A 25542-nucleotide genomic window follows, 5' to 3' on the forward strand; every position below is an offset into this window, starting at 1 on the left:
TCCAACTGGATATTGGTCCATTTTCAGCAAAGGCCCGGGGAGAAAAGCTCCACAGTTAAAATATACAGACAGCAGTTACATTGGATTTACATAGCAATTAACAATTTGATCAGCATAGCAATTAACAGTTACAAACATAGTTACAGATGAAGAACATAGTACATCAGTAGACAACTAGAATCTTTATCATCTGCGAAGTACATAACAGACATTAACAATTGTTACAATAAGAAGTTCCTGCTGTATAATAAGTAGTTAGGCTTATGAGCATCTGAGCTTGCTATAATCAAGGTAGTTAGTGGAGTGGAAAGAAAGGTAGTGGTTGGATGGGGTGGGTGATATTACAGTGGGAGTTGCAAGGGCATAGCCAGCATGTTTTTTAGGTGTGCTTTTAGTAAAGTTTTGAAGTGGGTGCATGATGGTACGATGGCAATTGTGGGTGGAAGGGAGTTCCATAATTTGGCTATGGTGCAAGAGAATAGTGCTTCACCAGCAGAGTTATTGGCTTTAGTGATCTGCAAGTGATTTTTGTTGCTGGATCTTAGTGGTCTGGTAGTGCGATAGGGTTGGAGTAGATTCTGGAGGGATGGGACACTTAGAGGATGGTTTACTAGTTTGTGGGCGAGTGTGAGTTGATACCATTGAAGGAGGTGAGGGAGTTCAAGCCAGCCCAGTTCAGCAAGTGAGAGACAGTGGTGACTACTGCAGGATGCCCCTTTGGCGAATTTGGCGATTTTGTTGTAGCAGGTCTCGTGCTTGTTTAGATCGCATTGCCTTAGGTTGGTATATATTGGAGAGGCATAAAGTAGGGTGGAGATAAGGTGGGAATTTTCTACTAAAATCTTTGCTGCTTTGGTGAGAAGTTGCTTATTTCTGTATAATGCTCCTAGTTTTTTGTGGATTTTTTTATGGTCATGGACATGTGAATGTCAAATTTTAGTTTATTGTCTATTTCCACTCCTAGCAATTTGGTGTGTTCTGTTGGGTGTATAGTGGTGTTGTCTTTTGCTGTGATGTTAAAGTGAGAGTTGTTTTGAGTATGTTTGGTGGGTTGGAAGATGAGTAGTTTAGTTTTGTTTGGGTTGAGTATTAATTGGGCAGCGGATAACCAAGTTTCAACAGAGGAAAAGGCTTCCTGTGTGACTTTTTGCAGTTTGGGTAGGGACTGGGCTGAGCAGATGATGGTTCAGTCATCTGCGTATTGGATGAGTGTGCCATGTTTGGTGGCAGAGGCTAGATAATTGGTGAAAACAGAGAAGAGTAGGGGTCCAAGGATGGATCCTTGGGGAACTCCAATGGAGACAGGTAGTTGGGGAGATATGTCATTCTGCCATACAATGGATTGTTGGTGGTCAGACAGGCAACTCTGAAACCAGTTGGTGACTGACTGAGAGAAGGATAGGTTATTGAGGACAGAGATGAGTTGCTTGTGTGGGACCATGTCAAATGCTTTAGATAGGTCTAGGAAAGTAGCAGAGGAAAGATAGCCATTGTTTTTATGCTGAAGGAGGATAGTGTTAGTAAAGGAGAGTAAGGCAGTGGTGGTGCTATTGTTTGGTCGGAAACCATGCTGAGTATTGGAAAGGAGGTTGTTAGTAAGGAGGTAGTCTGAGACCTGAGAGTGAATTCATCTCTCTAGTACTTTGGAGAGTGGAGACAGAATAGCTATGGGGCGGTAACTGGTTAGTTCTGTGGAGGGGCTGCCTTTGTGGAGGGGAATTATATGTGATACTTTCCATATTGTGGGAACGTAACTTTCTGACAGAGATTGGTTAATCAAGATGGATACTGGGTAGGCTAGAGCATCAGCTGCAATTTGTAGGTATTCAATTAGGAGGTTGTCTGCTGCTAATTTGGTGGGCTTAAGTTTAATTAGGAGTTTTTTATGCTGGAGGTAGGAACAGGAGAAAAAGAGAAGACAGTGGGGAGATTACTAGTTGAAGGTGTGGTTTGGACGGGAGGGGGTTGTGTTGTCTAGCTAGTGATAGTATGGTTTGTGTAAAGTGTGTGCTGAATGAGGTAGCAATATATTCGGAGGAGTGAGGGATGTTAGGAGGAGGGGTAATGACTTTACCTGGGTGGAGGATGGAGTTTATGGAGGACCAGAATTGTTTGGGGTTGTGTTGGGAGGAGTCTAGGGCAGACTGGTAGTCTTGGAATTTGTCCTGTTTTATTAGCTTTTTGACTTTATTGCGTAGTTCAAGGAATTTCTGTCTAGTTGAGGGGGTTTTGGTTTTGTGTCAGTGCTCCCAGGCTTTATCCCTGTTTTTCATTTCGAACTTAGTGGTTTTCTGTAGGCATGGGGAGGGTTGTGCTTTGGTTCTGGAAAGTCTTATGGGGGCGTGGTAATTAAGGATACTCAGGAAGGTAGTATTAAAAAATTCAACTGCATCATCAAGACTGAGGTACTTTAGAGGATGCCAGTTACATTCTTTGAGGGATGAGATGAATATAAGTGGGTTAAAGTTTAGTTTTTTTGCGTATTTGACAGTAGATGACAGGTTTAGCTTGTATAGGTGGTTTTTGAGTAGGAATGCTGGGGAGTGATCACTGAGGCTAAGGTTGAGGTTTTCCCAAATGAATGGCTATTGTCAAAACCATAGGCTAAGGCTGAATGCCAAGAAATGTATAACAGTATCCTTCAGCAAGCAAGAAGTCTCTTGTAGCTATTACATTAACAGCACACCCCTGAATATTGATCTATGTCTGGAATCTGAGAATCTATGTAGATAATGAACTGTGTAACAGCCACATATCCACTGTTGTACGAAAGTGCTTTTTCACTGTACAGCTTATTACTAAGGGTATGATGCCCAGGTCCAGGGATGCAATCACTCCACTGTACTGCACTCATCAGGCCACTCACTGAGTATCACCCCCCTTTTAGTATGTACCTGTGCAAACATTTGACACAACTTGACCACCCACAATGATTTCTTACAAAAAAAAAAAATATCAAGGACCTAAATCATAAAAAACTATGGGGACTATCTTAAGTCTTGTCTTTCTTCTCAATGTCTTTTAGACTTCACAAACAGAGCTTCAACAGACCTTATCCTGCCGGACCTATTGCACATTTTCAATTCCAAAGCAGGCATAAACACCTGCTCTAGAGATCTAAACCTCTTTTACAACATAAATAAAACATGCTGGAGGGATAAATATATATATATTACAGAGAATGCCACTTCTTTGGAATCAACTTCCTCACCACATAAAGCCAAATACTGCTGTGATACTGTTCGAACAGAATCTGGATGAATGGATGTTTTAATCACAAACTCATCCATAGTTGAGTACTCTTGTCTCTCATGGATAGGTTCAATGTGTAAATGTTCTTCACATCTCTGGAATATTCGTACTTAAAACATAAGGGCTAAAAACATCATGGGAATGGATGGCTAGGTTTCTAAAGATCCTCACAGATCAATGGCCTAGTAAGTACCAATGAACTTATGAACCCCCCCCCCCAACCCTACAAACCAGGCTACACTGCATCAACCATGCACCTAATCCTCTGCCCCACTAAAGGAACTACCCTCTCCCTTCCCCACCTTCAGAGATGAACTTTTAACAAATTCCTCCACACCAAATAATACTACTCTTCCCACACACCAGGTCACATCATGTAATGGCCTTTCAACCTTTAGCCTTATTCTCTAACTGACTAGGCTTCTTATCTCTACCTCCTCCACTACATTTAATCTTTTTTTTTTTTGCAAATGAGTCAAAATAACAAATAAATCCACTGTGCAGCACTGCAATGACAAAGTGAGTTCAGTCCTGAACTCCAAAAACTAACTGTGTGGAGTTTGTTTACTCTTCCTGGGTCTTCATGGGTTTTCATTGGGTACTGTAATTTTCTGCTTCTTCTCACCAGCAAAAAAATAAATAAAAAAGCATGCTGGTTGATTAGATAACTATCCATATATAATCACATTTATCTTTGATCTTGCAACTCTGGCCATGTCTGAACAGGATCTGTGATAGACTAGTTCACTTAAATACATAATAAATTAATAGATTAAATTAAATTGAATTACATTAAAATGCTGTCTGTCTTGAAATGCCCTCAACAGAAGGTTTTTCATTCTTTTTTATTTTATATGTCTATTACCTTATTTTAATTGGCAAAAAGAGAGTTCTATGATTAATGTGTATTTTTATCACCAAATTCTGCATTTCTGTGATTTTTCTGTTGTAATGTGTATTTTTATCACCAAATTCTGCATTTCTGTGATTTTCCTGCTGTATGAAATAAATACCTGCTGGCCAATTACTCACTAATTTGAAAACACTCAGAGTTTGTTTGCCTGTAATCTATCCTCTTTTTTTGTGCTGTATCCAATCATGAGGTTACCTTAGGATGAAGGCAGGTATGCCACAAAGAAGAGTTATTTTTTGGTAGCTGCCATGTATTCATTGTTATGTATATGCATGTATACCTGCCAGTATGCACAGGTTTCTAATATCACAGAGTTCAGCACCAATTAAGATATGTTTGGGGCATTACTCCATTAGAACTGTTGTTATTTAAATGCTATCATATTTTCATTGCTTTTTCAACAGCTTAGCACAAGGTCTTACCAGCGGCATAAGTCAAATTAATGAGTAAGGGCTTTCTCTAACTAGTTATTTGCCTTTTGCAGCTGGACTGAATCCCCTCTTCATGCTATGATTTGACTTATGTTCTTCTGCACCATATAATAAATGAATTAAAACAAGAAGAACTGGCTAACAGAAAAAAAACCCATAAAATGCAAACACGTAATAATAACTTTAAAATGACATAGCAGCATAGCAATTTTAGAAATAATAAAAACCACACAATTAGAAACAGTAATTTAATGCACTGAAATCTGTAAAAAGGAATCAAACTGACTACATACTGAGCAGTACTGGTATATTGTGGCTGAAATGTTCTTGGAATTGTGAAACAAATAATCTCCTTGTCAGGGTTGTCTATATCTTCTAAGTTCTCAGCACCCACACATCCACTGTCAAAGAAAAAAGGAAAACGGTTAGCAAGAAGAGCAACTGCATAGCTGCTCCTGTGATATGACACAAACACAGTTACGGATTGTTACGCATGGTATAATTTAGCAGTTTAACAGCAGTTATGCAAAAAAAAAAAAAAAAAAAAGAAAAAAACATTTTGCTGAAAACAGAAAATGGCAATACTATCATCTACATTTCTATTAGCAACAGCAAAAGGGTATTTTCCACACAAGGTATCATCCTGTAACTGTATGATACTTACCATAACAGTATAACTTTGATGAGAAGTCACTGCTTAAAGCATAACATTAGAGTTTACCCTCTGACTAGTCTGGCAGCTGGTGCAGAGAGCTAAAGCTGTGAGTTATGGTTCCTGTGGTATAGGGCTTCATTCCCTCCCTCCTCATTTGCTTACTGTGTGACCTTGAGATAGTCACTTAACCAGACAGTTGCAACTGGGAATCTGGGGTAGGTACCTCACTGGTCCCCTGGACTGCAAGTCTAGTAAGTCAACTTTCTGTACCTGGCTGAATTTTCAGTCAGCTAACTCACTCTGCCCTATGAGAACCAATGCTGTTATTATTCCTACTTTCAAATGTGCCTAATGTACCTATACAAGTTAGAGAGGCATTTAACACAAACACACACGCATATATATCTATATCTATATATATATATATATATATATATATATATATATATGTGTGTGTGTGTGTGTGTGTGTGTGTGTGTGTTTATATGTGTGTGTACTGACATGATATATATATATATATATATATATATATATATATATATACATATACATACATATATACAGGTCTACTTTGAAACATCTAAAACCCATAACATCTAATTTAACATCTAATACCCATAACATCGAATTTCATAACATCTAACATTACAAATCACAAGAAAATAACATCGCCTCCACATATAAAACACAAACGAAGCCACGTAGTTCCAACTATTGTATCAAAACTATAAATTACTACAGTGGATACCACAAACAAACACTGCGCTGGACAACGGCTCAAGAATTAAAAATTATATTTATTAAAACAATGGTTAAGCGCTTTCATCTAAAAAATAGACTTCAAACAAATCACCAAGTACCACCATGGCTCGAAAATTTGATTTTCAGGTTGCAATTCGTTTTATTGAAATAAAATGAAACAGTCAGGGTAGTAAGCGCTTTTGGGTTACATCCAAACCCTTCATCAGACATATATCAAATAGCATTACATAAGCATTTAAATATCAAAAAAGGGGCCAAAAATAAATATACTGAAAATTTCTATCCCTGTCAATCGTGACCACTAGATGGCACCAAATGCATACACATATCACATCTAAGAACCTTTCTTAACTATAAATAATATAAAAGTCAATGAAAATAAGAAATCATTATAAAAATAATATTTGAAAAACAGCATGATTTATACAAATCTAAATATATATAAATATTTATATATATAAGAATGCATTTTACCATAAAATAAATAAATGCATATTGCTGTTAATTTAGAACTCATTATTAATATAAATTCCTATTCATATATACTTATTTCAATATACACAAAATAATCACATATAAGCATTCTAAATACATATCAAATTATTTTGCAAAAGCAAAATAGAAAAAATACATATACATATATATATATATATGTATAAAATATATATGCAAACATTTTTATATATACAGAAGTATATATATATATATATATATATATATATATATATATATATATATATATATATATATATAGAAGTATATATACGAAATATCTATATATAAATACCTCTAAAATCACAGATATAAATAAATATCCATATCCTTAGAAACAATCTATCATTTCCTTTTTAATGTTTCAATGGTCTATCCCTCAGGAATGGTTTGATCGAAATCTTATCATTCAAACCTTTTCCCCTGTCTGATTGCATACTTATTATCCATTTTATTTCTTGCTTCTCTGTATGGTTCTTTACATTTCCTACCCTCTTATTTCTTCCAATCAACTCTACCACCATGAATCTAAACTTATGGCTTAAATCATGATTTAATACATGTTTAGCTAGTGCATTGGTCTCATCCTCACGATTTACAGCATAAACATGCTCTCTCACTCTCTCTCTCTCAATGTCCTATTTGTTTTTCCTATATAGAAGCTGGTACATTTCATACAACTAGCTAAATAGACAAGATCTCTGGACTTGCAGTCAGCATAATGTCTGAACGTGTAAGTCCTATTGCTGTCAGGATGTATAAAGATATGAGAACACAGCATATATAAACATTGATTACAATTTCTGCATGGGTAGGTGCCTTGCCTATTTGATATCACCTTATTCCCTTTACTTTCTTCATAGCAGACTAGTCTTTTCAATGATTTTCTATTGCGATAACTATATCTAGGTTTAGAACCAACCAAAGTTCGAATATGATAATTTGTGGTCAAAATGGCCCAATTGCTGTTTATTATCTTACATATGTTCCTGTTATTATTTGAATATGGTACATTCAGCCTAATATGTGCATTGGTTACATTAGTATGCATCATCATTTGTGTTGATTCAGTTGCATTATCATTCTTTTACTTAAAGTAAGGTCTCCCCTTCCCTTCTCTATCTATTACCACTGGATCTTTTAGAACATCACTTTCTTTCCTGGGGTATCCCCTCGCAATAAATTCATCTCTCAGAGTATCCAAAGTTAGCTCACATTTAGTATCATCACTAGTTAGTTTAGATATTCTCCGTCCTTGGTTAATAATCATACTTTGGTATTATATGTCTGGGGTGCATACTCTTACAATGAAGTAGGCTAGTTTTCCTGTAGCTCTTTCTATATGGTGATGTTATGAAATTATTATCTTTTCTTGTGACAAGGATGTCTAAAAATTCAATATCTGTTCTAGACCATTTGCCCTCAAATTTCAAAAAAGTGGTGGTCTGGTTGAGATATTCAGTGAATAGACATAGGTCGACTTCCGTACCCTCCCATAGGAAAAAAACATCATCTACAAATCTTTTGTAATATTTGATGTTTCCAACATAATTCGTATCCATGATGAATGTCTTCTCCCATTGGGCCATGACCAAGTTGGCGTATGTGTTCGCACAAGGTGTTCCCATCGCCACCCCTTTTGTCTGCAAGTAATAATTATCTGCATATACAAAAAATAGAAGTTATGTCCTTACCATAACGTTCCATGTGGAGTGTTCATCTCGCCTTTGTTCTTACACATGGGTTCGGAGCCGATCCTCGGCTCGTCGTACTTGTCAAAGCTCTGCATCGAGAAGAAGCTCGAGACAACCTAATACCCACAATCCCCCTCTGCCTTTACCTCAGATCTAGTTTGCAAGCAAACCAGCAGTCAGAGAGAGAAACACTCATGCCAATATCACATATGCACAGAAACTAAGAGTCTATATATATACATATATATATATATATATATACATGTCAACTATATATACAACAACTGCAATGCAGAAGCAGAATGCCCCAGACCAGGCTCCAAACTGAACGTTCTTCCTAAGGGTGGGAGGGTGGGAATGTAAGAACAAAGGCGAGATGAACACTCCACATGGAACGTTATGGTAAGGACATAACTTCTATATGTGATAGTGTTCAATCTCGCTTGTTCTTGCACATGGGTAGCGCCCCTAGCGCCTTGTTCCTGAGGAACTCACAGAAGGACGTTCTTGAGCACAGTGGAACCAAAGGTTGCCCTGTCCCTAGAAACCTTGTCTACCTTATAATGAGAAATGAATGTATGTGGTTTAGACCAAGTAGCAGCCGCACAAATAGCGTCTAGTGGTAGGCGAGCTGCATGAGCCAGGGATGTAGACACTGACCTTGTGGAATGTCCTTTGGGTTTGTGCAAAGGGGTTTGATCTGAAGAATCATAGACATAGATGATACAATCAGTTAACCACTTAGAAAGAGTTTTTAGTAACCGCTACTCCTTTTCTGTTATCAGCAAAGGCTACAAAAAGTTGATCAGATTTCCTGTGATCTTTTGTTCTATCCAAGTAAAACCTTAGTTGTCTGTGGACATCTAATTTGTGCAACATATACTCCATTTTATTGGAGTGATTCTTGAAGAAAGTGGGTAATTCAATGGACTGATTAATATTGTTAACAGAACAAACTTTAGGAAGGAAGGATGAATTAGTGCGAAGGGAAACTCTATCAGAGTGAAAGATCAAATAAGGGTGTTTAATGGAGAGAGCTTGAAGTTCAGATACTCGCCTAGCAGATGTAATGGCTACCAAAAAGAGAGTCTTCCATGACAAAAATTTCAATGGGCAAGAGGAGGCTGGTTCAAAGGGGGGCAGCATCAACTTAGATAATAATAAGTTTAGACTCCAAGGTGACGTAGGAGATCTAATTGGTGGTCTAATGTGAAAAGCCCCTTTTAAAAAAGCTTTACAAAGTCTGTGGGCCATAACAGGAGCCCCACATTCTTCCACATGGAAATTAGAAATGGCAGCCAATTGAACTCTTAATGTGGCAGGAGAAACACCCTGATGGAACAATTCTGTTAAAAACTCTAATATTTTATTCAAAGGAGCTATAACAGGGTCCACTTGCTGTGTACTCGCCCAGAATACAAAGCGCTTCCACTTACTAGTGTATGTTTTAGTAGTGGAAGCTTTATGAGAAGCCACTAATATATTCTGAACTGCAGGCGAAAGAAGATCAGACCTGGCTAAGTTGGGAATTGGAGCAGCCAAGCTGCTAGATGGAGGGACAAGAGCGGGTGGGAGCCCTGACGAGTGAGTCAATAGATCTGGCTCTGGGTCCAGGATCCAGGGTCCCCGAATGCAGTGTGTCATGAGGAAGGGGAACCAAATTTGACGAGACCAGAATGGGGCAATGAGGATTATTGTCCTGTGTAGGTTGTTGGCTTTCTGGAGAAACTTTGAGATCAGGGAAAGGGAGGAAATGCGTACAGGAGACCCGGGGCCAATCGTGAATCAGTGCGTCCCTGGGGACTTCCCTGGAGGGTAATAGGGCAAAGTAGCTCCTGCATTTGGCGTTCATTGGAGGCAAACAGATCGCAGGAAGGCTGGCCCCACGCGAAAAATCTTTTGCAACTGACTGTTTTAGGGACCACTCGTGCGGTAACAGTATTGCTCTGCTCAGCCTGTCGGCTATGGCGTTGGATGACCCGGGATGTGCGTTGCTATCAGAAAGCGACCCGTGGACTCCGCCCATTGCCAGATTCTCATGGCCTCTCTGCATAGCTGATAGGACTTGGTTCCCCCTTGCTTGTTTATGTACCAGACTACAGACATGTTGTCCGTCTGAACTGCAATAGTTCCCAGAGGAAGAAGGGGAGCAAAGTGTTGCAACGCTAGAAACACTGCCCTCAACTCTAGAACATTGATGTGCAGATTGTACTCTAAATTGGTCCATTCGCCTTGGACTGTCTGTCCCTGAAAGATGCCCCCCCACCCTATCAGGGAAGCGTCCGTGGTCACCGTAGCTGTCGGCGTGGGTAGCACAAATGGTCTCCCCTTGGAAAGGTTGCAAGTCTGAAGCCACCAGTTTAGGTGTGATTTGCATGTGTTCGTTATAAGAATCTCGTGTGTCAGAGGTAGTTGTTGGAACGACCATTGTGCAAACAGTAGCCATTGTAGGACTCTCGTGTGCAGTCCTCCCAAGGGTATTGCAATAAGAGAAGCTGACATGAGTCCCAAAACCGTCAGTACCAGTTTTGCTGGGGATTTCCTGGACAAAAGAAGAAGACGTATGTGAGTCTGAAGTGAAAGTATCCTTTCTGGAGGAAGTCTTAGAATTAACTGATGTGTATCTAATTCCGCTCCTATGAATAAGATACGCTGTGATGGCTGTAGTAAGGATTTTCCGAAGTTTACGGAAATTCCGAGGTGAATACACAGTTGAAGAGTGTAGTCTCTGGCCTGTACTAGTTGACGCTGGGTGGTGGCAGAAAGGAGCCAGTCATCCAGATACGGAAACACCTGGAATCCTAGGCGTCTCAAGTGAGACGCTACCACTGCCATGCATTTGGTGAAGACCCTGGGGCTGAGGTCAGACCAAAGGGCAGGGCTCGAAACTGAAAGTGACTGGCACCCAGCGGAAGCGCAAATGATCTCTGGATGCCCTGGCCATTTTGATGTGGTAGTATGCATCCTTCAGATCTATTGAGCACATCCAGTCGTCCTTCTGTAAGAATGGAAGGATCGATTGAAGCGTGACCATTCGGAACTTTTCTTTCTTGACGAAGGTATTGAGGTCGCTTAGGTCCAGAATGGGCCTCCAGTCCCCTGTTTTCTTTGGAACTAAAAAGAACCTTGAGTAAGTTCCGAATCCTCTTTGGTCCACTGGGACTGGTTGGATGACTCTTTTTTCTAGCAGCTTTGAAATTTCTATAGCTGCTGGCTCTCAGATGGGCGGCACATCTGGGAGTCTTTTTTTTGGAATGGGATAGGATAGAAATGGCATATTGTAAGCTCTGGTAACCACGTTTTTACCCACTTGTCTGTAGTTATGTTTTGCCAGGCCTGAGGGTATAAAGCTAACCGACCCCCGACTGCCTCCAGAGCAGGACAGTCGGGCCTCCTCTCAGGAGTGCTGGAAAGGTTTACCAGGAGTGTATCCCTGTCACCTTGATTCTGGGACCCCCTCTGCCAGGCGGCGTCTTCCACCTCTGCCCCTCCTCTGCCTCTAGAAGGGCATCACCCTGTGTGCCTGGGAAAGCTCCTTGGGGTTTTGAAACCACATTTTCCATCACGTTGCCCTTTGGGTACGGTCTGGATGGGGTGGAAAATGGACTCCGACAACAGACAGAGTCTTTCCCTCCTGCTCACACCGGGTAAGGGTCTCCTTTACTTTGGGGCCAAAAGAGTGGCACCGTCAAATGGGGCGTTAGTAAAGGAAGACTTGAAGGCTTCCATAAATGAACATAAGCGCATCCAGGATTGTCTGCGAAGAGCAATCGCTGAAGCTGCTGCCCTACTCGAACCTTCGGCTGCGTAAGAGATCAGCCTCATGGACGAGTTCACAATGGATGTAAGGGTATTAAGTTGCGCTGTCACTTTCTCTGAGACAGCAGCATCTGTAGTACCCTGGAGGGTATCTCCCAACTCTTTGACTAGATCCCTCTGTGATCGTGTAAGAGTGGGTCAAATAGTTCAGGGATCGCATGGAAAAAGCAGCTGAACTAAAATGCGCTTCCCGTACCTGTCCATAGTCCTAGAATCTTTATTAGGGGATGGACAGATGAGGAAGATTCCGACATCTCCTTTTTGTGGCGCTGCCACCGCCATAGCCGTCACTGGAACTCCTTTTGTCAAGTAAGTCTTGTCCTGGGGTGCAGTGATATACTTATTAGGCTTCCTAGGGACTGGTTCCACTGTGTCAGGAGCCTCCACGCCTTCGAGCAATAAGTTCCATTAATTCATCAAGGGCTGGAGGGGGGTAATGACGGAGGACCCAGAGGCGAGCCAAATGCCTTCAGCAAGACTGACTCATCCTCAGAAGGGGAAGGGACTGCCAGTCACCGCTCTGTTTCAGGATCTCCAATATGTCAGAAAAGAGACATCTTCTGAAGGTGACTTAGGGACCCTTCTGACTCATTCAAGTCAGTATCGGATGTCAAAGATTCTTGTGGAGAATCTAAGTGTCTCCTCTTACACAATCTTTTCCTAGGGACTTCTTAGGTGGGAGCATCCGAAGAAGAGGGGGCCCTCCAGGGGTGGCTGAGACACGGTGCTCGACTTGGATGTAGCCGTGGGTGCAGAGGGAGGATAACGGCCCTTTATGGGGGAGAGAGGTTGCTTCTACTGATGTGGTTGTCTGGGTAGACAACACCTTCCTCATGGATCGAGGCCCCGGGTCGAGTGAAGAATCTCCGGTTCGAAGAAATGGGAAGAATCCCGAGACAGGCACCGAAGGCATCGACATCGAGGACGGGCCGCGATCGATGCCGAGGCCCGAGGAAGAGTCGAACTGAAACGTCAGTTCGACTCTCGGCCCGGAACAGGACAGATCGTCGGCTCCGAGACTCCTGTACGGATCTGACGGAGTCGAGGTGAGAGGAACAGACCGAGAAAAGACGGTTCTGGACCCGAGGGCTCCACAATCAGAAGATCAACCTCTTCGGCTCCAAAGACTGGACAGGTCTCGGAGGAATGGGTGGAGACAATGGGAGGCCTTCAAGTTTCGACACCAACTGGGTGGAACCGAAATAAGTTTGGATAGGGCGAATGCTCCAATAACTTCTGCACCCACGATCCACATCGATGTCGGAGAGCTTAGATGAAGAACGGGTCAAGGAAAAGGCGAGCCGACCTCAATAGAGCCGAGGAGGAGCTCCATCACGGTTCCAAGACTCGAGGCTCGAGAACTGACAACAGTTGAACACTCGCCCAAGTCTGTGGAACGGTGATCTAACTTTACTCGAGCTCGGAGCCGATGACTTGGGCTCCGGCGTCTTCGATTCCTTCGAGGATTTGGATGCCTGGTCTGAAGCATCCAGAGCCTCCTGAAAGGAAGGTTTAATAACCCCTGTCCATGAGTTTCCTGCGCCTATCTGTCATGACCCTCCCACTAAAAGAGTGACAAATTGAACAGTCCTCTTGTAAGTGGAGAGGGCCAAGGCAGTAGACACAGGAACTATGGTTGTCAGTAACTGACATTTTTTGGCCACACTGGCAACGTTTAAAACCTGATTTAATTTTCTCAGACATCTTAAAGAGGAAACAGGTAAGAGAAAAAGAGGTCAAGTCCAGTAGAGAGACAAATCCAGTAAAAATTGTCGAATCCGATATATAGTCAGTCCGGTTGTCAAATTCAAGTAAGGAGTGGAAGGCCCGAAAAACTCTAACAAGTTTAATTAAATTTAGCAGTACCGAGTATTTCTTCCTTACCACACACACATACACTATGTCACCAAAAAGTACTTTTAGAATAATTTTTTCTCAAAATAACAATAATAAAAGTTATTTCTTATCTGAAGTTGCTCGAGCTAGATCCCAGTGATGCGAACGCAGCAGCGGCAAACTAGATCTGAGGTAAAGGCAGAGGGGGATTGTGGGTATTAGGTTGTCTCGAGCTTCTTCTCGATGCAGAGCTTGCAAGCGGCCGACACGGAGCCGAGGATCGGCTCCGAACCCATGTGTAAGAACAAACGGCGAGATTGAACACTATCCCATCATTATTTTCCAGAATGAGCTCAAGTAACAGCATACATTTCATCACTTTATCCTTACTAACATTTCTTGCACATAAAATGTGTCTCAAGTATTCTAGCCCTTCTGTATTCGGTATCATGGTAAACAGCGACTTCACATCTGAAGTTACCAGCCAGATATCAGGCAGCTCATTACTATTATTCATACATTCAAAGAAAGTTTCAAGAAAATCTTGAGTATCTTTAATTATAGTATGTGTAGTTTGAACTATCTCTTTAAGTTATTTCTCAACATAAATGGAGAGTGGTTCTGTCAACCACCCTCTACTCGAGACAATTGGTCTCATTTTAGGGCTCTGATAATCTTTATGACTTTTCGGATGCCCTCTGAAAGTTGGGACAGTTGGTAATTCAACTAGAAAGTACTTATATAAATCAAGGTCAATGATATCACACTTTAATAAATCATACAAGTTGCTATGCATATTGCTAATAATCTTATTTAGCTGTATAGAACTTATTAATCGATATGTTTCATTCTCATTAAGCATTGTTTGCATCACTTCTTCATAATATTGCTTATCTAAAACAACAATGGCCCCACCCTTATCTGCAGGCCTAATTACAATTTCATTATTGTTGCTTAGACTAACAAGTGCTTCACGTTCGCCTTCATTCAAATTATAAAAGGTCTGATTACAGTTAAACCTTTGTTCATTAGACATTTGTATAAAATCCATTCTGACTAGTCTGGCAGCTGGTGCAGAGAGCTAAAGCTGTGAGCTATGGTTCCTGTGGTATAGGGCTTCATTCCCTCCCTCCTCATTTGCTTACTGTGTGACCTTGAGTTAGTCACTTAACCAGACAGTTGCAACTGGGAATCTGGGCTAGGTACCTCACTGGTCCCCTGGACTGCAAGCCTAGTAACTACCTATCAACTTTCTGTACCTAGCTGAATTTTCAGTCAGCTAACTCACTCTGCCCTATGAGAACCAATGCTGTTATTATTCCTACTTTCAAATGTGCTTAATGTACCTATACAAGTTAGAGAGGCATTTAACACATACACACATATAGATATATATATATATATATATGTATATATATATATATATATATATATATATATATATATATATATATAGATGTATATATAGATATATATATACATACACACATATACATACATACGGGTCTACTTTGAAACATCTAAAACCCATAACATCTAATTTCATAACATTGAGCCCAGAACATCTAAAACCTATAACATCGAATTTCATAACATTTAACACTACAAATCACAAGAAAATAACATCCCCTCCACATATAAAACACACAAACGAAGCCACGTAGTCCCAACTATTGTATCAAAACTATAAATTACTACAGTGGATACCACGAACACACACTGTGTTAGACAACGGCTCAAGAATTAAAAATTATATTTATTAAAATAATGGTTAAGCGCTTTCATCTAAAAATAGACTTCATCAGAACACTTCCAATAAATAACTGAAGGTTTATATACAAGATACAACCAATAACAATCTTGCTATTTAAATTTTATAAGAGATAATTAATTAATTTACTGACATCATATCCCCTTCATGAATAGGTGAGTACCTGTGGGAAAAAATATATACATCACTCACATCCTTGCTTCAATGATAGGTTTTAAAGGTATATGGTCATTAATGCCGGGCAAGGTATGGCATTCAACAAGATTTGCCATCTCACTTCTTTTTTACTTAACAATGCTTTTATATTTCCCCCCCTATTGGATAGGTGCAAAACCTCCAACAGGGCAAACTTAAATGTAACACACTCCTGGTTATCCCTAATATGCCTATATAATGCATTGTTTACGTCCTCCTTCCTTATGGCGTACAGATGATCATATATACTATCTTTGAGATGCCTCCCAGTTTTTCCCACATAAAAACTGGGGCATCTGGTATACTGGGCAAAATACACAACATTCGATGTCTGGCAATTCCCCTTCTTAAACCTTAATATTGTTTTACTCTTATTGCCTACTACGAGTGTATGGTCTTCCAATATGGCAGAACGCTGGTTACATCTTCCACACTTAGTCGTGACACTCCTACCTGGCTGTATATGTAAATTACCACTATGAAATTTCCTTTTCGAATTGCATCCTAGCTTATGCACAAACCTGGGTTTGTCCCCCACCAGTGCATAAATCTCCTGATCACACTTCAAGATGCTCCAATTGTTCTTTATAATTTTTTTAACATCTCCCGTGGTTTTATTGAAAGGCAAAATACAAGCTTTACTCAACTCATTATTACCTTTCTCCTTCACCTTTTGAATACCACTACTCAATTCCATTCCCAACAATGGCTTGTATTTTTTCCCCCACTCACTACTAACATATGTGACAGCATCATCCACCACTGGAGTGGGGTATCCTCTCTCCTTAAACAGAGTTCCTATATAATGTAACTCTTGTAACATTTCTGAATGGTCAGAGGTCATACGGGCTGCTCGTATACATTGCCCCTTCACTATGTTTTTCTTCTGTTTGTTAGGATGATAACTGTTATACTCCAAATAGGAGTTACTGATTGTATCATTCCTGAAGATTATAGACTTAAATCCCATGCTTGTTAGGGAAATGTATGTATCAAGGTATGATATACCTTCTTTACTGGAATGGTGTGTAAATTTTAAAAAAGGACTAAATGCATGCAAATATCCAACAAATTCTTTGGCTTCTTTGTCATTTCCATCCCATAAAATAAACATATTGCCAAGAAATCTGATATAACATCTGATATTTTTCATACACCTACTTTTAAACACAATCTCCTCTTCCCAATCCAATAATACAAGATTTGCATATACTGGGGCACTGGCTTGCTCCCATCGCCACACCCTTGTTTTGCCGATAATATTCCTCCTCAAAATATATGAAATTCTAATCTAATACAATACTCATAGAGTTATCTTTTCCCAGTCCAAATTACCAAATTTCCTGATGCTACTGACAAACCTATCCATCCCTTCATCCCTTGGGATGCATGAAAATAAGTCAACCACGTCAATGGTCACCAGAATCAGATTTTCTTTCCACAATGAGGGGGCTAAGCGGCTAAGGAAGTCCCAAGAATCCTTGACTATGTGATCCACCTTCCCATAAATTGGTTTTAACCAGCTGTCCACAACTTTCCCAAATGGAAAGGTCTTAGATTTACTCCCCGAAATAATCGGCCTAAATGGTGGATGTAACATGTTTTTATGAATTTTGGGAATTCCTACGATGGTAGCAAGGGTAGGATGTTCAACTTTTAGAAATTTGTATAAATCCCCATCTATTCTATCTTCCACCAAATATTCTAATAAGGCATCAATGTGTTGGTAGGCAATATGTACCTCATTAATAAATGACACCTCATCCCCTCCACATATAACACCAAACTACCAAACACACTTTTTACTATGTTTCTGCAGGGGGGCATGCCCCTTGGCACCCCCCCTCGTAAATTAAATATACCAACTCCAAGATCGCACTATAGTGGAAAAAAGTTAATTTCCTAAACCCCACTATATCAAGCCCCCCTGCAGAAAGATAGTAAAAAGTGTGTTTGGTAATTTGGTGTCATTACATGTCGTTATATGTGGAGGGGATGTTATTTTCATGTGATTTGTACTGTTAGATGTTATGAAATTCAATGTTATGGATTTTGGATGTTTGGGGTTTTAGATGTTCTGGTCTCAATGTTATGAAATTAGATGTTATGGGTTTTAGATGTTTTGAAGGGGAAACATACATACATACACACACACACATATATATATATATATATATATATATATATATATATATATATATATATATATATCTCAAATTGCACACACACCAGCTGTCATGTAAGATACACAGGGCTTTCTCAGGGAAATGCATTTGTTGCAAACAAATTCTCAGAATGAGGAAGGCAGATTACAATAACAAGTCTTATAATAAGCTTGTAAACACTGCACATAGAAACAGAAACAGTTATAATCAAACTAGTCAGAACCTCCATGGGGGGGTGGGGGGGTGGAGTGAGGTAACTTTACCATTAGAGTGACTTCACCCCAGAGCTCTACAGTCCTGTTAATTACATAACTGTTTAGTTTTCTTAGAAGGCTGTTACTGTAACACTAAATCATAGATCCCTAAACACTGCATTAATTACTTTAATCATTTGCAGGAGGTAGACAGTTAAAGGATACACTGTCACACATTTGTGTGAAATCAAAAGGATACAACGTCATCATTGTGTAAAATGCTCTAGACCAGATGTGTCCAGCATGCGGCCCTCAGAGCTCGGCCCCTGACCTCTAACTGCAACATCAACATAAGCATGCCCCAAAACACTTTTTTCTTTTGTATTTTTCACGCCCGTGACCTGGAACTCTGTCGGTGTGCGCATGCACCAAAGCACCCTTCTAGTTTTGATTTTTTTTTTTTGCGCCAAAGAAGGATCTGTGTGTTCCTGACGTTATTTCGTGCCAAAGAATCAGTGTGGGTTCTTGCTGAAGAGGGATTCATGTATGGATTATCTGACATTGCCTTTGAAAGGGACAGCACTTACCTGTGTTAATAGGTACGTATGGAGTGAGTACATGCATGAAAGCAGAATGTTTGTGTATGTGAAAGTAGAACAGTGTGTGTGTGTGTGTGTGTGTGTGTGTGTGTGTGTGTGTGTGTGTGTGTGTGTGTGTGTGTGTGTGTGTGTGTGTGTGCATGACAGAGAGAGAGACACATGCACAAAGAGGCTAATGACGATCAATCTACCTACTGAACACAAATAAGTTAGCTCACAAATATATCCTACATTAAAAGTACACTTTCATTAAATTGTGGCTTTCCTGACAGAGAGTGTTGTATTGAATATGAAATCATACCTCTCAACTGTATGGATTTTCGCTTCATCTACCAATTTGTGTCTTTTGCTTAGGAAATAAAATTTGTCATCCAAGGTAATGCAGTTCCAGGAAGTAAAAAATACAGCAGCCTAGGGTTAATGGGTCAGTAGTGGATTGACTTTGTAGGACTGTAGCATATAAAGTTGAATTGTTTTTTCTGACAAACAAAAAAGCACCCAGTACTGTTTTGTCATTGGTGGGTTCTAAGCAGTGGTATATTGGACAACAATAAGTACAGCTTTGGTGGAACATCAATACTGGCAAATCAGGTGGGCACAAAGTCATTTTTTAAATGTTGTGGGTTTTAGTGTGTATGTGTGTGTTTGTCTGTTGGGAGGGCTGCAACAGTAGATGATTACTAAAGACATAGACATACGGACTGTGGAGAATGTTTCTTTGTTTCAAAACCTGATACTTGGGTACTAGGCATGCCAAAAGTAGATTTTTTAAGACATAACTTCTTGCCAATTGCACTGGATGGATATTTATATTTAATGGACAATGCTAGCAGTATGGGTGTGGTCCTGTAGGGATGTGGAGGATGCCAAGTCTGACGTAGAGTGCTAATGTGACAGCTCAGTAAACTGTCAGTCTGTGAATAACTTCTGCACAAATTAAAATGCCTAAATGTCAAATGGCTTTAGATTGGAGGGAAGTTATATGTTTACTCAAGTATGTAGTTTGATCTTAAGAGAGTTTATGGATTTTTTATTGATTTACTTTTTGCTGAGCAGTTGTTTGCTAATTTATTGATGGTCCTTTTGGTGGTAGGAAATTGGATGGATGAGTCCATCTCTAGTATGATTTTTTTTCAGCTATTTTTACTTCCAGACAATTTCATTCATGTGATTACTGAGGTTGCCTATTTTAGAAGTAGGGACTCCTTGTGTGTGTGTGTGTGTGTGTGTGTGTGTGTGTGTGTGTGTGTGTGTGTGTGTGTGTGTGTGTGTGTGTGTGTGTGTGTGTGTGTAAGAGAGAAAGAGATTTAATATGTATATTGAATATATTTTTGCAAATGGAATTCTTAGTTAAATAGACCCCTCTTCTTGGGCAAGTAGACTTGAGTAACTAATATTCGATCTTAGCCATCCAGCTAAGGAAAGTTTAGTATGTGGATTTTCCATCCGGTTTGATGAAGGCTATGCTACTTACTCAAGGAGTACATTCATGGCTATCCATTCAGTTCTTGTGTTGCTGAACTACATTGTTTGATAATGAGGGAATATTTTTACAGAAGCTGAAGTTTTTGTGTCAAGAACCTGTCCATACAGAGTGGCTTGTTTATGTTGCAGTGAAGGCTGTGGTCTTTGTAGTGAGCGTTTTAAGTATAACCAGTATTTCTGAGATGGAGGAAGTATCTTAAGGCAGGATCTTTCTTAGCCTGGAAAGCAAGCCAGTGATGAAATTTATAGGGGCCAGTGAGAGACAGAGGAAAGCAAGAAGCTTTTTAGTCTGTTTGGATAACTAAGTGAATTTAGTCCTTTGACCTTTTTTGTCAGAAATAGTTGTAGTCTTTCTTTTGGCAGGTTGTTTTGCTGAGGCACATGCTAAAAAGGGCTTTGCACTCAGTAGTGGCTCTTATAAAGGAAGAATGCAGGAATGTTATGACCTCCTTGTCCCTGTATAAGATACCCTTACTAATGAAGTGGGCCATGTAAAAAGCTTTCCGTACAACAGAGACAACATGGTCGTCACAACCTGGGTGCCCAAGCACCTCACGACTGATTGCGTGCTTACAACCTTGTTATTAATGTGATAATTTTTGGGATCATCACTCTCCCCAAAGGGGATGATGATGCATTTTTTACATTTAGCTTGAGGCCATGTTTCCGGCACCAGTTATTTGTTTGGGTGAGACCCTCTTGTAGCTTATTCAGAATTGTTTTATTAAGTCAGTAATGTGAATTATTTACTTTGTTGCACATTTGTTGGCTTATTTTTGTGGATTATAGTATTATAGGACTGCTAATGTTGGCATTTTACGTAGCTGGACTGCTGGACTGGTTTTCCCATTGAGAAATGCTAGTGCTGTAGTGAATATCTATTTGTAAAAAAAAAAAATATATTAACTAAGATGTTAGCTTTAACTGTTAGATTAGAGAATTAGAATCAGAATTAGAATGAGAATTAGAATTTTAAGGCAAATATTAGGCATTTATTACATTTATTCATTGTTCGAATGCACCTACATTACAGCCAGGAGGTCTACTTTGGTCACCCGCAGCAGCGAAAAAGTTACCTATATGATATATTTTATATGCGGCCCCAAGAAAATTTCTCTTCACCCAATGCGGCCCCGGCAAGCCAAAAGGTTGGACACCCCTGCTCTAGACTCTACCACCAACTTCCAAGAGGCAGCTTCCAAAGGTTTTTTTGTGCAGAAACATTTGTAAAGTAAGCTGCTGAATGTGCTCTGAATATGCCTTGCTAAGGTTTACTGTGCTAATACAGTTGACCAAGTACTTAAATAAATGTTGTTTACTGACAGGCAGGCCTACTATACTGGTTTTGAGAAATAAAAACAGCAGCAGCAGCAACAACAAAAAAACAGTTGTCATATTTGTATTAATCTGTGGTCCTGCTTGTGTAGCTCATAAGCAGTCTTTGTTCATTGGCATTACATAAAATATGTTAACCTTCACTTTTGTAGTTTGGATAAAAAGCTAATAATTCAAAACAATGCCTCAGAAATGTTTCTGATTCAATTTTTAGCAAAAGGAAGATTTTTTTCTTTCTTTTCTTAAACAAGAACCTCTCATTATGAAAAACTGTAAGCTGATTTAAACACAAAGACTTGTAAATGAGGTCCTTCTCCTTGAAGTAAAATCTATCAGAAAAACAATTTCTAGGACAGGCTTTTTTGTCTTTTGTAACTGCTGGTACTAAAAGGAGTTAAGTATGACTTCTGCAATGTAAAATTATTGTCCTAGAGAGAGACAGAGAGAAAGGGAAAAACATGTATTCTTTGATACCTTAAGTGAATGACACTTTTTAGGAAGGTTTTACCTGACTAACTTATAAATACACAAGGACAGGTTGGAAAGCAAACAGAACTTGTAGAAGCTCAGACTTCAGTGGATATATAAGCCAAGTTTGACATAACCAAATAGTTTGAAATTCCTAATACTGGACAGTTCAAAGGGTTTAGGGCAGTGCTGTCCAAACATTTTGGCTCAGGGGCCACTTATCAAGGTTTGGGGAGGGTTGCACTTGTATGTCCAACATGTATTTGCTCATTTATAAAAAGAAGTTATGTACTCACCATAACGTTCCATCTGAGTAGGTAACTTCATTTGTCTGCAACCTGTGGGTATTGGATCCGTCCTCGGATCCGAGCCGGCAGCTTTACCAAGCTAAAAGAGCCGAGCTCCTAGCTCCTCCCCCTACCCATAATCCCCTGCTACACATCCCCCATCCTCAGATCGAGTTTTCCTATAAAAACTTCACAAGCCCCTCAAAAGAGGCCAGTAACCTACTGCCTAACAGCATGAGCAATCCTATCCCATGGTTAAGAAGCACGAAACTGGTTAGGGGGAATGGAGGGGGGGTGTCGGTTGCAGACAAATGAAGTTACCTACTCAGATGGAACGTTATGGTGAGTACATAACTTCTTTATCTGAATAGTTAACTTCATTTGGTCTGCAACCTGTGGGACAGAGTCCCCAGCTACCTAGAAACCTTGGGCGGCCCTCAAGGAAGAATATTCCGGAGCACCGCGGAGCCAAAGGAAGCCGTACTCCTGGATATCATATCCAATTTATAATGGGAAATGAATGTATGAGAAGAGGACCAAGTAGCTGCTGAACATATGTCGTCTATAGGGACTCTAGACCAGAACGCTGCAGAGTTAGCTATGGATCTGGTTGAATGAGCATGGATTCCCACAGGTACCGGTTTGTTTGAAGCTAAATAGGCCTGAATGATGCATTGTGAAATCCAGTTGGCTAAAGTAACTTTGGTAATAGGTTTACCTAGAGAAGACTTGGCAAAGGACACAAACAATTGATCAGATTTGTGGTTGGTTGCTGTCCTGTGCAAATAAATATGCAGTTGTCTATGTACATCCTATTTGTGTAATGTGTATTCCCCTTTGTTCTGGAAATTGGGGAAAAACACTGGCAGATTAATAGACTGATTAATATTCGACTCAGAGGCTACTTTAGGGAGGAAGGAAGGATTAGTCCTGAGAGAAACTCTGTCCTTATGAAATATTAGGTAAGGGGTTTCATACAGAGGACTTGAAGCTCAGACATTCTCCTGGCTGAAGTTATTGCAATCAGGACGGCTGTTTTCCAAGATAAAACATTCAACTGAGCAGAAACAGCCGGTTCGAAAGGAGGGCCCGTCAAAGCCTGTAGGACCAATGTTAAGTCCCATGGTGGGACCGCAGACTTAACTGGTGGTTTTAACAGAAAGGCGCCTTTTAAAAAAGTTTTGCAAATCCTGGTGGAAGCCAGTGATCCTACATCATCCCCAACATGAAAATGAGAGATGGCTGCCAACTGTACTTTAACTGTAGATGCACTGGCTCCCTGATGAAAGATATGGGACTGAAAATCAAGAATTGTCGGAATAGGGACAGTGAAGGGGTCTAAGCCCCTGTCTTTGGCCCAAATGGAAAAACGTTTCCATTTACTACTGTAGATTTTTCTGGTAGCAGGTTTGTGTGCTGCTACCAGAATAGCTTTCACTGTTGACGAGATACCGGGAGTCCTTGCTATCAGCGGAACTGGATCAACCAAGCCGTGAGCTTGAGGTCGCCCAGGTTTGGGGGTTGTAATCCCACAGGATGAGAAATTAGATCCGGAATGGGATCTAAGATCCAAGGAGGAACTACACTGTGAGACCGCAGGTAAGGGAACCAGATCTGGCGAGGCCAGAATGGGGCTATGAGGATTATCTTGCTCCCCAACTAATGGGCTTTCTGCAGGAACTTCGTCATGAGCAGAAGCGGGGGATAAGCATAAAGGAAACCGGGGGGCCAAACATGAACCAGAGCATCTCTGGGGCTCTCTCCTATTGGAGGAATTAGAGCGAAAAATTCGCTGCACTTTGTGTTTGACGGAGAAGCAAAAAGATCGCAGCAAGGTAGACCCCATTTGAGGAAGATTTGTTTCGCTACTAATGGGTTTAGAGACCACTCGTACGGTATGAGGATATAGCGACTTAGCTTGTCCGCAAGGATGTTGGTCTGGCCCGGAATGTGCATTGCTACCAGAAAGCGGTTGGTGGAGATCGCCCATTCCCAAACTCTCATAGCCTCTCGGCAAAGGGGATAAGATCTGGTTCCTCCCTGTTTGTTGATGTACCAGACTACAGCCATGTTGTCTGTCTGAATTGCAATAGTTCCCGGAGGAAGAAGGTCTTGTAGGGCTTGCAACGCCAGAAGCACCGCCCTCATCTCCAGAACACTGATATGCAGAACGGTCTCTGAGGGAGTCCACATGCCTTGGACGGTTCTGCCCATAGCGTGCCCCCCCCCACCCGAGGCGAGAAGCGTCCGTGGTCAACGTGGCTTGGGGCTGAGGCATGACAAACGGTCTCCCCTCTCGCAGCTCCTGAGAGTGAAGCCACCAGAGAAGGGAGTCTTGCAAACCCTGCTCAAGGGAATCGGGGTGTTCAAGGGGTGCAGTAAAAGTGACCATTGGACCTGAAGAGTCCACTGAAGAATTCTCCCGCAGTGTTCGCAAGAGGGCGGACCAAGACAATGCCTGCCCATGGAGCCCAAAGCTCTCAGGACTAATTCTGCAGGTGGGACTGGGGATTGGAGAATTGCCAAAACATGAAGCGACAAACTGCGCAGCCTGTCTGTTGTTAGAAAGGCCTTGGAGTGGCGTGTTATCTATCTTGGCCCCTATAAATTCCAGAACCTGCACAGGATGAAGGAACAATTTTTGAAGGTTTACAGTAATACCCAGATGCTGAGTAAGAGCCAGGGTATAATCCCTGGCAGAGCAGAGCTGATGCCTGGTGGAGGCGGTGAGGAGCCAGTTGTCCAGGTATGGAAAGACCCGAATGCCCTGAAGTCTCAGGTGGGCTGCGACCACTGCCATGACCTTAGTGAACACCCTGGGGTCTGAGGTGAGGCCGAACGGAAGAGCCCTGAACTGATTGTGACTGGCTCCCAGCCAAAAGCGGAGGAACCTCCTGGATCGTCTGTCCATTAGAATGTGGTAGTACGCATCGTTCTCCCGTAGGAAGGGGAGAATAGATTGCAGAGTAACCATCTGGAACTTCTCTTTGGGGATGAACAGGTTTAGAGATGATAGGTCTAGGATAGGCCTCAGGTCCTCCGTCTTTTTTGGCACTAAAAAGAACCTGGAGTAATTTCCCAATCCGGACTGGCCTGGGGGGGACATGCTGGATGGCTCTTTTTTCTAATAGCTTCGAAATTTCTGAAGCTGCCGCCTCCCTTTGATCGGGTGGGACATCGGGGAGGCAT

The 25542-nt window shown here is 40.9% G+C and overlaps 1 protein-coding gene across 3 annotated transcripts in view; it reads right to left on the reverse strand.

The window, feature by feature from the left end:
• Window positions 1-25542, reverse strand: part of SPATA48 (spermatogenesis associated 48) — an 830213-nt gene that overhangs the window by 189093 nt on the left and 615578 nt on the right. For all 3 annotated transcript variants that reach the window (XM_044064826.1, XM_044064825.1, XM_044064824.1), the window contains one exon: window positions 4890-4997. In XM_044064826.1, coding sequence (XP_043920761.1) covers window positions 4890-4997 — 108 coding nt within the window. The remainder of the gene's footprint in view (window positions 1-4889; window positions 4998-25542) is intronic.

This window comes from Protopterus annectens, chromosome 3.part0 (assembly GCF_019279795.1).
Source record: "Protopterus annectens isolate FY-2018-M chromosome 3.part0, PAN1.0, whole genome shotgun sequence".
NCBI lineage: Eukaryota > Metazoa > Chordata > Ceratodontiformes > Protopteridae > Protopterus > Protopterus annectens.